This window comes from Ornithorhynchus anatinus, chromosome 3 (assembly GCF_004115215.2).
Source record: "Ornithorhynchus anatinus isolate Pmale09 chromosome 3, mOrnAna1.pri.v4, whole genome shotgun sequence".
NCBI lineage: Eukaryota > Metazoa > Chordata > Mammalia > Monotremata > Ornithorhynchidae > Ornithorhynchus > Ornithorhynchus anatinus.
Genome location: NC_041730.1, coordinates 98,255,236 through 98,273,364, shown reverse-complemented (window position 1 = coordinate 98,273,364; position 18,129 = coordinate 98,255,236). Strand labels below are relative to the sequence as shown.

At 44.5% G+C, this 18,129-nt stretch overlaps 1 protein-coding gene across 3 annotated transcripts in view; it reads right to left on the bottom strand.

Moving 5' to 3' along the window:
- CABCOCO1 (ciliary associated calcium binding coiled-coil 1) overlaps window positions 1-18,129 on the bottom strand; it is a 186,012-nt gene that overhangs the window by 23,766 nt on the left and 144,117 nt on the right. For all 3 annotated transcript variants that reach the window (XM_039911543.1, XM_007660634.4, XM_039911544.1), the window contains 2 exons: window positions 4,784-4,903; window positions 863-1,009 (listed from right to left, as the gene is read on the bottom strand). In XM_039911543.1, coding sequence (XP_039767477.1) covers window positions 863-1,009; window positions 4,784-4,903 — 267 coding nt within the window. The remainder of the gene's footprint in view (window positions 1-862; window positions 1,010-4,783; window positions 4,904-18,129) is intronic.

Below are 18,129 nucleotides of genomic sequence, written 5' to 3'. Positions count from 1 at the left end.
TCACCATTTCCACAGTGTGTATGGGGTCAAACGTCTAGAAGGTAGGGACGCTTGAAAAAGAAATGGCTTTAAGCGTGGCCTGATAGATAGAGCACAGTCCTGGAACGGGTTCTAATCCTGCCTCCGCCACTTTTCTGCTGTGTGGTCATGGGCAAGTCACTTCACTTCTCAGTTACCTCGTCTGTAAAATGGAGATGAAGACTCTGAGCCCCGTGTGGGACAGGGACTGTGTCCAACCCGATTTACTTGTATCCACCTCAGCTCTTAGTATGGTGCCTGGCACATAGTAAACACTGAACAAATACCACAATTATTATTATTATCATTATTATTATTTAAGTTATTGATATCAGTGGCTCTGGCACAGAGGCAGAAAACTGAACCCAGCTAGAACCATAGTTTGATCTGGCAGAATGTTTTAAATGTTTATCTAATTTTAGTACATTGAAATGATGTGTACATAAATATTGTTTGCAATATGAAAATGTACAGAGAACCTCGATATTTTGCTGTGTGTTTTATGTACACTAAATGACTTGGTAGCTAACACTTACTACATTAGGAGTGGTTATTGAACCTATTTTTGGGTTCTGATTGAACTTTAGGTGAGTTCTCTGAAAACTGCATAGAGGTGTAAAACTGAATTCACTCACTGTATGCAAGTCCAGGGTGGATATAGCTGACTGACATTAAGGTAATAAACTAGCTAATGATCCAATATTCATTCATTTATTCAATTGTATTTATTGCGCTCTCACTGTGTGCAAAGCACTGTAGAAGTGCTTGAGAGGATACAATACAAAAATGAAGAGACGTATTCCCTGCCCGCTAAAATGAACGAAGGCATGTGTAATATGAGTACCTGAATCTTTTCTATAGCTTCATCCGTGAGTTGACCCAGAACTGACTCTACATCTTCAATGGTGTAGCCACACAATGGATCCTCTTCTACGGACTCAGTTTCTGGCTGGAATTCCCTTAAGGGACTTGGGCATTCTTCATCAGTCTCCTGATACGATGAGATAAATGGCATTCAATTCATTAGAGCATTCCCTTCCCCACATGAAACTTCCTATTTTTAGTGAACATTTTCTAGGAGAAACTCTCCTCGACTCCCTCTTCAAACCTTGCACTCCGCCCCCACCCTGGCCCCATCTCTTTCCCCTTATGACCTAGACACATAATTTATGGATAAAATTGAAACCATCCGGTGTGATCTCTCCTCCCCCGCTCCTCTCCAATCCCTCCCTCCTCCGGCACTCTTCAACTCTCCCGATATTCCCAGCAGTATCCTGAGAGATCTGCACCTGCACCTCTGACCCCATCCCTTCATCCCTTCAACCGTCTTCAACCATTCACTTTCTAATGAATGTTTCTTCCCCACTCCTTTCAAACATGATCAGGCGAGGCCCTACCCTATAAATACCCTCCCTCGACCCCACGGCTCCCCTCCAGTTATCGCCCCATCTCCCTCCTACCGTTCCTCTTCAGACTCCTTCAGCAAGTTCCTCACATCCACGGTCTCCACTTCTCTCCTTCAGTTCTCTCCGCGATCCCCTCCCATCTGATTTCCGCCTTCTTCACTCCGTGGAAACTGCCCTCCCTAAAATCACCAATGACCTTCTTCGGCCACATCTGATAGCCTCTATTCCATCCTCATCTTCCTCAACCTCTCAGCTGCCTTTGATACAGTGGCCCACCTCCTTCCACTTGAAACATTATGTAACTTATTCACTGACACTGACCTCTCCTGGTTCTCCTTCTATCTCTCTGACTGCTCTTTTGCAGGCTCCTCCTCTACCTTCCACCCTCTGATGGAGGGGTGTCCCTCCAGGCTCAGTTCTGGGTCCCTTTCTAACTTCCATGTATACTCACTCCCTTAGAGGACTCACTTGCTCCCAGGGCTTCAATTTCATTCATTTATTCAATAGTATTTATTGAGCGCTTACTATGTGCAGAGCACTGTACTAAGTGCTTGGAATGTACAATTCGGCAACAAATAAGAGACAATCCCTGCCCATCGACGGGTTTACAGTCTAATTTCCATCTTTACCCGGATAATTCCCAAATTTACCTCTTCAGTCCTGACCTCTCCCCTACTCTGCAGTCTTGCATTTTCTCCTGCCTTCAAGACTTAATAATAATAATAATAATAATAAAGTTGGTATTTGTTAAGCGCTTACTATGTGCAGAGCACTGTTCTAAGCGCTGGGGTAGATACAGGGTAATCAGGTTGTCCCACGTGAGGCTCGCCGTTAATCCCCATTTGACAGATGAGGTAACCGAGGCAGAGAAGTTTTGACTTGCCCACAGTCACACAGCTGACAAGTGGCAGAGCCGGGACTTCTCTCTTTATGTCCCACTGACACCTTAAACTAAACATTTCCAAATCAGGACTTCTTACCTTCCCGCCCAAATTCTGTCCTGCCTCTGACCTTCCCATCACTGTAGACAATACCAGTATCCTCCCTATCGCACAAACCCGTAACCTCGGCGTTGTCCTTGACACCTCCCTCAGACCAATCCTGTCAATTCTATCTTCACGATATCGTTTAAATCCACCCTTTCCTCTCCAAACCGCTACTGCACTAAGCCAAGCAATTCTCATATCCTGGCTTCATTTCTGCACCTGCCTCCTCGCCGACCTCCCTCCTTCTGGTATCTTCCCACTCCAGTCCAATATTTCACTCTGCTGCCCAGATCATTTTTCTAAAAAAATGTTCAATCCACATCTCCTCACTCCTCAAGAACCTCCAGTAGGTTGCTCATCCACCTCTGCATCAAACAGAAACTCCTTTCCATTGCCTTTAAAGCATTCGATCAGCTCACCCCCTCCTATCTCACCTCACTGATCTCCTACTACAGCCTGGCCCACACACTTCGCTTCTCTAGCACCGGCTTGCTTACCGTGCCTCGGTTTCATCTATCTCACCGCCGACTCCTTTGTCTTGAACTCCCTCCCCCTCCATATATGCCAGACCACCACTCTCCCCACCTTCAAAGCTTTATGAAGTTCACATCTCCTCCACGAAGCCGTCCCCAACTAAGCCCTCTTTTCCCCGACTCCCTCTCCCTACTGCGTCATAATAAAAATGAATAATTATGATACTCGGTAAGCACTGACTATGTGCCGAGCACTGTTCTATGTGCTCGGATAGATACAAGTCAATCAGGTTATTGACATGGGGCTCGGGGGGGTCTAAGAGTGTCGTCTATGAATTTGGGTCTGTACCCTTTAACCACTTGATAGTCACCCCACCTTCAGACCCACATCGCTTATGTACGTATCCGTCATTTGTTTATATTAATATCTGCCTCCCTTTCTAGAATGTAAGTACAGTGTGGGCAGGAAACATGTCTATCTACTCTATGATATTATACTTTCCAAATACGTATTGATGATTGATTGAGAAATCCTGCCCAGAATAAATTTTAACAGGGAGTTGGGGACTTTTTTTTCCAACCTTTTCTTTACAACAGATTTCGGAGGGAATGCACTTGCTTGGAGGATAAGTGAAATGGGGGCTGAGATTGCCAACGGTATCTCTCCATAAGTGCCCTCTGACGCTCAATTAATAATAATAATTATGGTATTTGTTAAGCACTTACTACGTGTTGAGCACTGTTCTAAGCGCTGGAGGAGATACGGGGTAATCAGATTGTCCCACGTGAGGCTCACATTTTTTAATCCCCGTTTTTACAGATGAGGTAACTGAGGCACAGAGAAGTTAAGTGACTTGCCCAAGGTCACACAGCAGAGAAGTAGCATTTCACTATATTTACAGAAAGGAAAAAAAAACAGTTTTGAACTGTTTAGTCAATCGATCAGTGGTATTTACTGAACACTTACTGTGTGCGGAGCACTTACTGAGCTAGTAAAGAGGAAAAGGCAGACATTAAAATAAATACAGATAGGAAAAATGGCAGAACATAAGGATATGGATATAAGGGTGGGGTGAATATCATGTGCTTAGAGGGGACAGTCCAAATTAATAGGTGGAGAAATTAATCGAATTAATCAGATGGAAAGAATGCTGGGAAGCAGTATGGCCTAATAGAGCACAGCCCGGAGATTCAGAAGGACCATTTGTCTGCTGTGTGACCTTGGGCAATCACTAAATTTCTCTGTGCCTCAGTTATATCATCTATAAAATGGGGATTAAGACTGTGAGCCCTGTGTGGGAGAGGGACTGTGTCCAACCTGATTAGCCTCTATCTACCCCCGAGGTTAGAACAGCGTTTGGCACACAGCGCTTAACAAACACCACCAGTATTATTATTATTATTATTATTAGAGGGTGAGTAGGGGAAGTAAGAGCTTAGGGAGGCCTCATAGAGGAGATGACATTTTCGGATGGCTTTGAAGGTGGAGAGAGCGTTGGGCTCTCAGATATGAAGTGGGAGGGCCTTTCTAGGCCAGAGGGAGGAGGTGGGCGTGGGATCAATGGTGAGACAGATGAAATCTAGATACAGTGAGTAGGTTGGCTCTAGAAGGATAAACTGTGTCCGCTAGGTTGTAATAGGAAATCAACGGTTGTGGTAGGAGATCAGTAAGGTAAAAAAGGAAGGGGCAAGCTGATTGAATACCCTAAAGCCAGGGGTAAGGAGTTTTGGTTTGATGTGGAGCTGGATGGGTAACCACTGGAGGTGTAAACAACCTGCTCAACCATCAATAATTAATACATACCGTGAGACAGACCAGTGAGTTGCTTTCTTTTTTCTCCCCCAGAAAATAAAACACCGTGGCGGAGTTAATAGGCAGAAGAATAGAATAACCGTTTACCTCAGTTTTCATAACTGGTGATGGTGGTGCTATAAATGTTGAATAGATGTCATAAGATATGCCTTCTTCTAGAGGAGCTGGAAAAGAATCATCGGCTTGCTTTAAAAGTTCTATCACTTGCTGGAAGAGAGGAAAAAGAACTGATCATGACACTGCCTTTAACTATTGGCCTTCGTTCACCTAAACCCGTAATAAATTCAACATACCATAATTGCCAGTCTTCCACGCGAACCCTACCTAAAGTAAATCTGTCTGTTACATGTTTCTAGTTAAGGTTTTATCCTCTCAGTGAATATCCCCTGCTAAGTGAAGATAAAAAGTGTGTCTTTGGTAGTATGTACCGTGCACGTAGGAGTCGGTTATTTCTTAGGCAGATCGGTGGGTGTATATATAGTTTTGCGTGCAAAGGATAAGCGAATATTGCACGCATTTGTTTAGCCGGCAACAAACATTTCTGTTATCAAGTAGCACGCCTAGCTTTCTGGCAATCGTTACTTTTCACTTCTTTCAGTGAATTTTAATATTCACATGCAGGAAGTTCCTGGTTTCTATCCATATTTCAGCACCCTTCTATTCTTCCCACTAAAAATGATAAAAGGAATTACAATACGGTTAAGCAGCTGCATATTAACTCAGCTAATTTTATGACCAAAACATGGAGGATGTAAAAATTCAGCGAAAACTATAGCGTAGTCAGCTCTGTTAGAACATGTGTTTTCACTATGCATTTTGAACGGAATACTGTTGGGTAATTAGGGAATGCGCTTCTGACCACGTGCCTGGATCGAACATGATGTGATGGTGCCAGAAATGGTTTCGTGCGTGTGTGGAGCTGCAGATAAGGTGCGAACACTACAGTGTGAGTTTTCTTTAAAATAGGGTCCTTCGAGAAAGCAACCCCTGCATAATCAGCAGGCTGACTGTATATTACCGAATGGTATTGGTCCCGTTGGGCTTCCCAGATTCTTGCAAAACTTTATGGGGCCTCACAGCACGGAGAGAACGGATGGTTCGCTTTTTGGAAATTGTATTTGGCTCTTTTAGGCTTCTTGGGTACAGGGCTGCTCCAGGGAGCCACTCCTCCAGACTCCAAGCCCATAAGAGTCCCTCATTTCGCGCTTTCATTCGATCGTATTTAATAATGATAATGTTGGTATTTGTTAAGCGCTTACTATGTGCAGAGCACTGTTCTAAACGCTGGGGTAGATACAGGGTAATCAGGTTGTCCCACGTGAGGCTCACAGTTAATCCCCATTTTACAGATGAGGGAACTGAGGCACAGAGAAGTTAAGTAAGTTGCCCACAGACACGCAGCTGATGAATGGCAGAGCAGGGATTCGAACCCATGATCTCTGACTACCAAACTGGGGCTCTTTCCACTGAGCCCCGACTGTGCGCAGAGCACTGTACTAAGAGCTCGGAAAGTACAATTCAGCAAGAAATAGAGACGAGCCCCGGCCACGACGGGCTCACAGACTCGAAGGGGGAGACAGACATCAAAACAAGTAAACAGGCATCAATAGCATCGATGCGAATAGAGTTATATATGCACATCGTGAATAAAATAAATAGAATTATAAATACGTACACATATACACAAGTACTCTAGGGTGGGGAGTGAGGTAGAGCAGAGGGAGGGATTGGGAGCGATGAGGAGGGGAGGGGGAGCAGAGGAAAAGGGGAGCTTAGTCTGGGAAGGCCTCCTGGAGGAGGTGAGCTTTTAGTAGGGCTTTGAAGGGGGAGGTTCAGAAATCTAGCTTTGTGTGAGAGAGGAAGAGGAGTGTGGGAGCTATCGCAAACCCGAGCCCGAGGCCTTCGGACTCCCCCAGCGGCCACCATCCTGTAAGTGCTAAACGTCCAGAGATCCACTGTGCCGGATGCGCAGTGTCCTTTGGGACAAGGGGTTTGGAGCTGCCCTGATTCCCAGTGGGAGCCATCACAGTTTCAGTTCCTGGGGGGGCGGTGTCTCTGTCTCACTCTCATTTCCCCCTCTCTAAACAGTGAGCTCGCCATGGGCAGGGAATTTCAAGCGGTGCATAGCATGCAGTAAGCGCTCACTAAATACAAGTGAATGAATGAATGTATCTGTTTATTATGAATAATAATAATGATGATGGGATTTGTTAAGCGCTTACTGTGTGCCGAGCACTGTTCTAAGCGCTGGGATAGATAGAAGCTTAACGGCTTGTCCCACGGGGGGCTCACAGTCTTAATCCCCATTTTGCAGATGAGGGAACTGAGGCACAGAGAAGTGAAGTGACTCACCCAAGGTCACACAGTTGACAAGTGGCAGAGCCGGGATTACAACCCATGACCTCCGACTCCCAAGCCCGGGCTCTTTCCACTACGCCACGCTGCTTCTCTATTATTTATTGTTATATTAGGGTTTATTGTTATATTGTAGTCTCCCGACTGCTTACTACAGTGCTCTGCACTCAGTAAGCGCTCAATAAATGCCATTGAATGAATGGATGAATGAATCTTATTTTTAAGTGCTTACCACCTGCCAGGCACTTTACTAAGCGTTGGCGTGGATACAGGCAAATCAGGTTGGACACAATCTCCGTCCCGCGTACGGCTCGAGGTCTTCATCCCCATTTTATAGATGAGGTAATGGGGCACAGAGATGAAGAAGTGTAGCTCAGTGGAAAGAGCCCGGGCTTGGGAGTCAGAGGTCATGGGTTCGAATCCCGGCTCTGCCACTTATCAGCTGTGTGACTGTGGGCAAGTCACTTCACTTCTCTGTGCCTCAGTTCCCTCATGTGTAAAATGGGAATTAAGACTGTGAGCCTCACGTGGGACAACCTGATGACCCTGTGTCTACCCCAGGGCTTAGAACAGTGCTCTGTACAAAGTAAGCGCTTAACAAATACCAACATTATTATTATTATTATTAAAAGAAGAGAGTTGATTGGCGGAGAATAACAGAACCTATTAAAATTACTTAATCAATGATGACGGTATTTGCTAAGCGCTTACTACGTGTGAAGCATTAAGCACCGTTCTAAGCGCTGGGGTAGTTATCAGCTAATCGGGTTGGACACAGTCGCTGACCCACAGGGGGCTCACCGTCTTAATTCCGATTTTACAGATGAGGGAAAGGAGGCCCAGAGAAGTGAGGTGACTTGCCCAAGGTCACCAGGCAGACAAGGGGCGGAACCGGGATTAGACCCAGGTCCTCTTGCCTCTCAGGGCCCATGCTCTATCCCCTAGGCCACACTGCCACGGACCCTTGGTAGGTGGGAATGGCTGTATTCAAGTCTTGGTGGGTTTTCTGGACCAACAGAAAGCAGGATACGTTGAAACCTGGGTCGCTTTGGTTATTTTGGGTATACTTTCATTTTTCTATCAGCGTGAAGGCCAAGTGATCCTGCGTCGGAAGAGGCTTTGAATTGGCAGATGGGGCTGTGACTGCTGTGACCTTACTTGCACAAGGCAGTCGCCTCGGCCAAGTGGCTCACCCACCCTCTGGCGTAGCTCTGCTGCTGCCAGCCCACCTCCTCCCCTTCCCGCCGGCTGCAGAAACACTCCAGCCTGAGACCCGACCGCTCCGTCCCCCACTTCTGCTTCCTCGCTGCACCTGTTGTGGGCTCCCTGTGGGCTAACGGCCAGCGAAGGTTGGCCGGCGGGCCTCCTCCACGGCTCTGTGACAACCTCACGTCCCGGGATTCTTCAACGGGTTGAGCAGAACTGAGTACTGAGGGCGTTCGGAAGGAGGGCCTGGAAACATTCCTCCTTGACCTTGTAATCGTGGTATTTGTTAAGCGCTTACTATGGGCAAAGCACTGTTCTAAGCGCTGGGGGATTACAAGGTGATCAGGTTGTCCCACGTGGGGCTCACAGTCTTAATCCCCATTTGAAGGATGAAGGAACCGAGGCCCAGAGAAGTGAAGTGACTTGCCCAAAATCACACAGTTGGCAAGCGCCGGAGCCGGGATTAGAACCCATGACCTCTGACTCCCAAGCCCGGGCTCTTTCCGCTGAGCCATGTTGCTTCTATACCTTAATGGTTAGGCAAGACACGGGCCTGGGAGCCGGAGGACCTGGGTTCTAATCCCGGCCCCGCCACGAACCTCCTGAGTGACCTTGGACAAATTCACTTAACTTGCAAAATGCGGACTCAATACCTGTTCTCTCTCCTGTTTAGACTGTGGGGACTGTCAATAATAATAATAATGTTGATATTTGTTAAGCGCTTACTATGTGCAGAGCACTGTTCTAAGCACTGGGGTAGACACAGGGGAATCAGGTTGTCCCACGTGGGGCTCACAGTCTTAATCCCCATTTTACAGATGAGGGAACTGAGGCACAGAGAAGTTAAGTGACTCGCCCACAGTCACACAGCTGACAAGTGGCAGAGCTGGGATTCGAACTCATGAGCCCTGACTCCAAAGCCCGTGCTCTTTCCACTGCGCCACGATCATTTATCTGCCACAGGGCTTACTACAGTGCTTTGCACATGGCGAGCACTTCGCTCCTTGTGGGCTGGGAATGTGTGTGTTTATGGTCCTATTCTCCCAAGAGCTAAGTACAGTGCTCTGCGCACAGTAAATGCTCAATAAATACGATTGAAATTCTTAACGAGTACCACAATTATTATTATCATTATTGTTGGGCTTTCCCCTTATTGATCCCAGTTTCACATTAACTTGATTTGATCCTAGCTTAAAGCAGTTTTTATTTCACATTTATTTCTTATGCTGAAATTGGTGCTGAAAATTTATTTCCCCCTTGTGCCGGTGCTTAAAGAATAAAATTGAACCTGGTTATGTACTAATCTCTTTTACGAACCATTCCAGCCACCGGAATTACCGGAAAAAAAGTTTCTGTAATTTCCGAACAAATGAATACGAGATCTTTTTCGATTGGAATAACAGATATTTACTGATATCTATAGCTAGAGATGTATATCTGTACCCTCACGCTCTCTCTACCACGTCCCATAGATGAATGGAATCCAAACATGAGGCTCCGAGAATACCGTTATGAATTTTTCCTTCCAATGAGCTGCATTCTTAACAAGTCCAGGGGAAAATTAGAACCGATGAATTGTGGCGAGTGTTCAGAGCCGGCAAGTGTGTTTCAATAGAAGGGTCTGATGCAATACTTTCCTTTAGAAAAATACAATTAGGCCTTTGTGTGTTTTTTTTGAAAAACCCATGTTTTACAACCTCGTTGGCTCTGTGATAAAACCTATTTACAACAGAAAGACACGGTCAGTGTTACTGAGTTCGTTTTTCTGAAAGAAAGCTATAACTTCCTCAAATCTAGGAAGAGTCAAAGCAAATTAAATAAAGCTATTTGTGTAGCTATTTTTGCACATTGCTGTAGAATTTTAATTGTCTGACATTTTCCCCCACTCGAGAGTTCAATGTGCCGTTTGAAGTGTGCCTTTAGTTCCAAGATCAAGAAAGGCATAATATGCAAATTGCCATCCCAAGCTCCATGTATTTAGCATTGAAGTACAGCTTCTCCCCTTCTAATGATAACAATTACGGTGTTTGTTAAGCTTCACTATGTGCCAAGCGCCATACACAGTCTCTTGTCCCACATGAGGCAAATGTGTAAAAGGAACCCCCAGTTTACAGATGAGGAAACTGAGGCCCCGAGAACTTAAGTAATGATAACAAAAATTACAGTACTTGTCGTTAATTATGTTATGTGTTGTGCTTACTATGTGCCAGGCCCTACGTACTAAGCAATGATAATGGTACTTGTTAAGCTTTTACTAAGTGCCGAGCACTGTTCTAAACCTTGGGGTAGATAAGTTAATCAGGTCGGACACAGTCCCTGTCTCATATTGGAGCTCGCACTCTCAATCCCCATTTTACAGATGAGGTAATGGAGGCCCAGAGAAGTTAAGTGATTTGCCCAAGGTCACACAACAGACAAGTGGTGGAGCCGGGATTAGAACCCAGGGCCTTCTGACCCCTAGACCCTTTCTCTATCCACCAAGTCAAGTTGCTTCCCGTGGCTTGCCCGAAGTCACCTAGCAGACAGGCAGGTGGAGCTGGGATGAGACACCTGGCCTTCTTAGGCCCAGGCATATGTTCTTTTCATTTCTTTCCTTCTCCCTGCTTCTTCCCTGAGCTTCTTTGTTAATACTCTCCCACCTTGATTACTTCATCAGCCTCCTTGTTGACCTCCCCGCCTCTTGTCTCGCCCCACTCCAGTCCATACTTCACTGTGCTGCCCGGATCATTTTTCTCCAAAAACGTTCGGTCCGTGTCTCCCCACTCCTCAAGGACCTCCAATACTTACCCAACCACTTCGGCATCAAACAGAAACTTCTTATAAAAGGCGTGAAAGCACTCAATCACCTTGTTCCCTCCTTCTTTACTCGCTGCTTCTACTAAAACCCAGCCCACGCACCTCGCTCCTCTAACCCCAGCCTATTTACCCTATTTACTATACCTTGATCTTGTCTATCTCACTGCCGACCTCTCGCCCACATCCTGCCGCTGGCCTGGAAGGTCCTCCCTCTTCATATCCGACAGACGATTACCCTCCCCACCGTCCAAAATTTATCGAGGCACATCTCCTCCAAGAGGCCTTCCCTGACTAAACCCTCATTTTTCTTCTCCCACTCTCTTCCGCCTCCCCTTTGCAGAGGATTTGCTCCCTTTATTCACTCCTCCCTCGGCCCCGCAGCACTTATATTTATTTCTGTTGATGTCCGCCTCCCCCTCTAGACCGTAGGCTTGTTGTGGGCAGGGAACGTCACTACCAACTTCGTTAGGTTGTTATATTGCAGTCTCCTAAGCACTTAGTACGGTGCTCTGCACGTGGTAAGTACTCAGTAAATACGATCGGTCGACCGACTGTGTACACCAACACCAATCCTTCCCTCATGCCTTTGAGCTAAGCTGCTGTCTCTCCCAGTTACAGATTAGGAACAACGCTGGGGAGGTTAAGTGATTCATCTAGGACCAGAGCTGAGCCGTGAGCCCAGGAGTGTGCCCTGACAAAAATCCACTGGGTCATGTGACCTGGGCCTCACTTGACTTTCAAACGTTTCCTGAATATGACTTTGAGTATAAAGCCATAAAATAAACCCTTTACTCCTTTTTGAACTCTTCCAGAGAATGCGTGCACACAAATGGATGTCATAAAAACAACGGTGTGGTTCCATGTGCATTCCATTTGTATTTTCTGCTGATAAAGAGCAGACTGCCTCTTGACAAATGTAGGTACGTTAAAAATAAGAGAGAAGAGATCTCTAAACAGAATAATGGATTGCTAAATATGTAATAAAAAATGCTCTACCGATGTGGTCAACGGAAAATTAGCTTTGCATCATCTACCAATATACCATTACGTACCCTTTTTCCCCAGCTGTTATCCGTTACTTGAAAATTAACTTTCTTAACTTAGCAATATTGTTCCCTACACCCACATTACAATAGCTTGAAACCAAACTCGTTGATGGCCTTATAGTATTGAATTATTTTTTTGAAACATAACACAGAAAATTTTAATATCAAATAAATGGCCCTGTGGTATCATTTAATATTCTTAGCATGAAATGCCAGCTCTCAAAATATTAAGGAGATTAAAGCCCAAGTATTTACCTACCCACTAATTTAAGTCACTGGAAATCTTTTCAGTATTTACGCTTGGGGTATGAAATGGACTTCTTTAGTATGGGAATAAATGTCAGGAATAAGTTTTGAATTTAGTTAAGATTCAGGTTAAGGCCAGTTTGGATTTACTAATGTGTTTGTAGAACATTTGCAGAAAAGCTTGATGATTTCTCTGTGATGGAGAAAGGGAATTAAGATTGAGGCTGAAAAGTATTACTTCGTACGCTGACTTTCCTTTATGTGTCTATCGACCCTGACAAGTATCTACAGTGCAATAAGGAATTGTTTTTCTTTAGGAAACCTTATTTGGGGAAAAAAGACTAAGCATTATTTTAGGGTAGGGGTCCCACCAGGGAATGCTATAATTAAAGTTGGGAGATGGTTTTTATTTATAATTCCCTAAATTGTCATAATTTTCCATTTAAAAGTTCTGTTTGGATGACAACTTTCCACATTTAATCTCTGTTATAAGTTAAAAGTATTTTTGGAAAGTGGGCTAAATCTCTTTAATCATGGAAGCACTAACAAAATCATGTATGCTATAAATGTGAAATGGTTTTGTGAATTTGAGTATCAAAAAAATCTGACCTTTAAACTGGCAGCCTCACATATAAATATAATTTAGGGAGGACTGGATATTGCTAAAGTTTGTAATAAAGTGCTTCATTTTCCAATGGTAAATTCTGATCGTAAGCATTAAATTCCTTGACTCTGTGCTCTTCCAAAGAATAGTTCTGGGCATTGGCAAACTTACGGGAGCACTAATGCGGTATGGAAAAGACATGTTTTTTCCCTTAAGAAAACTTTTTAATAATTATAAGAATGCTTATTTTATTGAGTGTCCACAGTAAGCTAGTCAGACAGCAGTACTGAACATATGAGCCCCAGCTGCAATATGCAAAGAACTATGTTAATATCACTGAAATTGTGAATTATATTGAAAAGCCCGGAAATTCAAAAGTTTGGGTTTATCAGAACTTCAATTGACACATAATCTACCCACATATGGGGCATTTTTTCATTAATGGTACAAATGGAATATTAACTCTGCTACCAAAGCTTGGACTTTTTGCATTTGTTTCCTTAGAAATGAATTTGCAACTGCAACATATGATTTTTTTCTACAGTTAATATTCAAGATTACATTGGCTAAAGGTTTAGAATGTTTCCAGATTTCTGGTGTACGAATAGAGAGCCAACAGTCCTTTTTTTTCCCCTAGAATACATTGGAAAATTGTGAAGATTTGTAGGTCTCCAAGACTGAATGATCCATACATGCTAATCATCTAAACAGTATCAGTGTAGATCAAGCTGGGAGAGGAAAAGAAAAATATCCTTTCCAGATGAAACTGCAGGAGAATTGAAGTTGGCAGGATATAATGAACCAATTTGGAATCTGGTTAGGACATACAGTTAGAATCATAGTCCTCTTTTTCATAAATATGTATATTTTGACTCCAGCTGCCTTTAACATTATTATTATTAACAATGTGTTTATAATGTTTTGATATTATTTATACATCTACACACATATTTGATAGTTAATGCCGTAAATACATGTAGAATATATTTTAAAATATAAATGTGATATAAATATATTTAGAATATATTAATAACACTATATACTGATGAGAAGAATAACAACCCATGGCACAGCATGGCGTAGCGGGTAGAACACGGGCTTAAAAGTCAGACGGTCTTGGGTTCTAATTCTGCCTCCACCATTTGTCTGCTGTGTGACCTTGGGCAAGTCACTTCACTTCTCAGGGTCTCACCTACTTGATCTGTAAAATGGGGATTGAGTCTGTGAGCCCCACATAGGACAGGGGCTGTGTTCGACCCAATTTGCGTGTACTCACCCCAACGTTTCGCACAGGCCCTGGCACATAGTAAACACTTAACAAACACAACAATTATTATTATTAGTAGTAGTAGACGAGAAAAGTCAATAATCCAAAATATCAACCTTAAAATCTGAAAGTACACAGTATTTTAGACGGGTCGATCTTGGATACGTCTTTGGGTTACAGACTGCCGCAAAGTTCCCTCTGTTCAAAAAGTCCAAAAGACAGGCTTGGTTCCCCAGGTGTAAGGAAGAAGGCAAATGCTTCTTCTCCTACCAGCCTGGAGCCGCATAATCATCCCCTCAGGTTATGAGGGTCACACCTCTTCCTGCCCTTTCTTTTTAAGGAGATTTTTTTATGTGAAGAGAGAGGCAGGCTCCCATGGACAGAAAGCTTTAGGCAACGGGTATTTTACATAGATTTTTTTTTCCCCAAATTTCAATGCCATCCTTAAGCAGATTGGGATGTTCGGTGACTTCAGATGATCAAGGTCTCTATTTGTACCGCTTCTGGAACACAGCGCGATCATATATTATAGCACTCCCAGCATGCAGACTTCAGTGTCGCCTCTGGCGAGTGCTCAGAGAAAACTCCTGTCTCCGTATGATCCAACATAGTCTCAGACTCTGGAAGCAGAATTTTTACAGTGGACAGATCTAACTGGATCCAAATCTAAGCAGGAAAAATTCAACTTGTATCAATCAATCAACTGTGTTGATTGAGTGCCTACTAATGATGATGATAATAATAGTATTTGTTAAGCGCTTACTATGTGCCAGGCATTGTATTAAGCACTGGGGTAGATACAAGAAAATCGGTTTGGACACGGTCCCTGTCCCATGTGGGGCTCACCGTCTCAATCCCCATTTTTCATTCATCTATTCATTCATTCAACTACATTGAGCGCTTACCGTGTGCAGAGCACTGTACCATGTGCTTGGAAGGCACAATACAGCAATAAAGAGAGACAATCCCCGCCTACAATGGGTTTACTGTCTAGAGGGGTGAAGAACGACAACAAAACAGATAAACAGGCATCAATATAAATGAATAGAATTATAGATAGATACTTACATACCTAAGTACTGTAGGGTGTCGGGGCCGGGGGAGAGCAAAGGGAGCAAGTCGAGGCGACGCAGAAGGGAGGGGGAGCTGAAGAAAAGGGGGCATAGTCTGGGAAGGCCTCTTGGAGGAGGTGCACCTTCAGTAGGGCTTTGAAGGGAGGAAGAGTGATTGGCGGATTTGATCGCAGCGTGGTTCAGTGGCAAGGGCCTGGGCTTGGGAGTCAGAGGTCATGGGTTCAAATCCCCGCTCTGCCACTTGTCAGCTGTGTGACTGTGGGCAAGTCACTTCACTTCTCTGGGCCTCAGTTACCTCATCTGTAAAAATGAGGATTAACTGTGAGCCTCACGTAGGACGACCTGATTACCTGTATCTACCCCAGCGCTTAGAACAGTGCCCTGCACATAGTAAGCGCTTAACAAATACCAACATTATTATTATTTTCAGCGAGGGCATTCCAGGCCAGAGATAGGAAGTGGGCCAGGTGACAGAGGCACAACAGGTGAGATCGAGGCACAGTGAGAAGGTTAGCACCAGTGGAGTGGAGTGTGTGGGCTGGGATGTAGAAGGAGAGAAGGGAGGTGAGATAAGAAGGGGTAAGATGATGGAGAGCTTGAAGCCAATACTGAGGAGTTTTTTTTTGGAACAGAGATTGATAAGCAACCACTGGAAATTTTTGAGGAGGGAGGTGACATGCCCTGAACGTTTCTGTAGAAAGATAATCCGGGCAGCAGACTGAAGTATAGACTGAAGTGGGGAGAGGCAGGAGGTTGGGAAATCAGCAAGGAGGCTGATGCAATAATCCACTTGGGATAGGATGAGAGATTGTACTAATGTGGTAACAGTTTGGATGGAGAGGAAAGGGCGGATCTTGATGATGTTGTGAAGGTGAGACTGGCAGGTTTTGGTGACGGATTGGATGTGTGGGGTGAATAAGAGAGCGGAGTCAAGGATGACATCAAAGTTATGGGTTTGTGAGACGGGAAGGATGGTTGTGCCGTCTACAGTGATGGAAAAGTTCAGGAGAGTACGGGGTTTGGGAGGGAAATAAGGAGCTCTGTCTTGGACGTGTTGAGTTTGAGTTGGTGGGAGGACATCCAACTAGAGATGTACGGAAGGCAGAAGGAGATGTGAGCCTGGAGGGAGGGAGAGAGAACAGGGGAGGAGGTATAGATTTGGGTGTCATCCACGTGGGGATGATAGTTGAAGCTGTGAGAGTGAATGAGTTCTCCAAGGGACTGAGTGGAGAGGGAGAATAGAAGGGGACCAAGAACTGAACCTTGAGGGATCCCTTACAGTTAGGGGGTGTGAGGCAGAGGAGGAACCCGCGAAGGAGACCGAGAATGAATGGCCAGAGAGGTAAGAGGACAACCAGGAGAAGACGGAGTCAGTGAAGCCAAGGTGGGATAACGAATCGAGGAAAAGGAGATGGTCCACAGTGTTTCGGATGAAGCACCTGAGGCACAGAGAAGTGAGTTGCCCAAGGTCACACAGCAGATAAGTGGCGGAGACAGGATTAGAAGCCATGACCTTCTGACTCCTAGGCCCGTGCTCCATCCACTACACCATGTTGTTTACTGTGTCCGGGGCAGTGTACTGAGCACTTGGGAGAGTACAATATAGTATACAGTACAATTTATATATAGTATATTTATAAATATTACATATAATTCTTGTTGGAGCTCGATGAAGACTCCCCATTTTCTGGGTGGGTGTAGCTGAAAAGACTAATGCAAGGCCCCCAGGAGGGTCCTCACCATCAATCAATCGTACTTATTGAGCACTTACTGTTGTTGTGCCGATGGGTTTGTTGTTTGCAGCATCGGCATTATTTTCACTTTCAGCCCCTTGTTCCCAGAATTACCCCGGCAGTGATTGCCCCTGCAGTTAGTTATAATGCTGCATTTATATAGTATGTATTTATTTAAATTAACATCTGTCTCCCCCTCTAGACTGTAAGCTCATTATGGATAGGGAATGTGTCTGTTTATTGTTATAGTGTACTCTCTGAAGTGCTTACTATTATTATTGTTCTTTTTATTGTTGTTGGAATTATGACTCTTGTTAAGCGCATACTATGTGCCAAGAACTGTACTAAGTGCCAAGGTAGATATAAAATAAAGAGAATGGACACAGTCCCTGTCCCACATGGGACTCACAATCCAAGTAGGAGGGAGTAGGATTTAATCCCCATTTTACAGACAAGGAAACTGAGGCACAGAGGAGTTAAGTGACTTGTCCAAGGTAAGTCAGACAGTCATCATTATTGAGTGCTTACTCTGTGCAGAGCCCTGTACCAAGAACTTGGGGTCACCTGCAGACAAGTGGAGGGAATCGAGATTAGAACTCGGGACTTCTGACTTCCAGGCCCGTGTTCCTTCTGGTAGCCCGTGCTGCTTCCCTGTGGAATACGCTCCAAGACCCAGACCCACGATCCATGGACTTCTGATTTTACCCAGTTTCCTTGCTGTGCTTGTGGATTTCGTTTTGCACATGAGCCTGTAGCTAAAGGTTCTTTCGGTTTTTTTGGGTTTTTTATCGCCTTTGATCTTTTCCTTCCTCCCTTTGGCTTCTCTTGTCATAATCAGTAACTAAGTAGCCCGAAGCACTGGAGAGACCAAAGAACTTAATGATTGAAGGGGAGAAAACATGGAAGTGGTAGGAAACATTAATCGGTCCTCTTTATTACTAAGGAGAGGGAGGGATGGGGGAAAGTATAAAGCTATGCAAGGATGAGAAACATCCTCGGAGGAAAACACAAGTCACAGAGTCAAGGAAATGATCTAAAGTGAAAATCTTTAGCTGATAAGAGACTATTTCACTTTTATAATTCAAAAGGACCCTGCCACTCAGATGC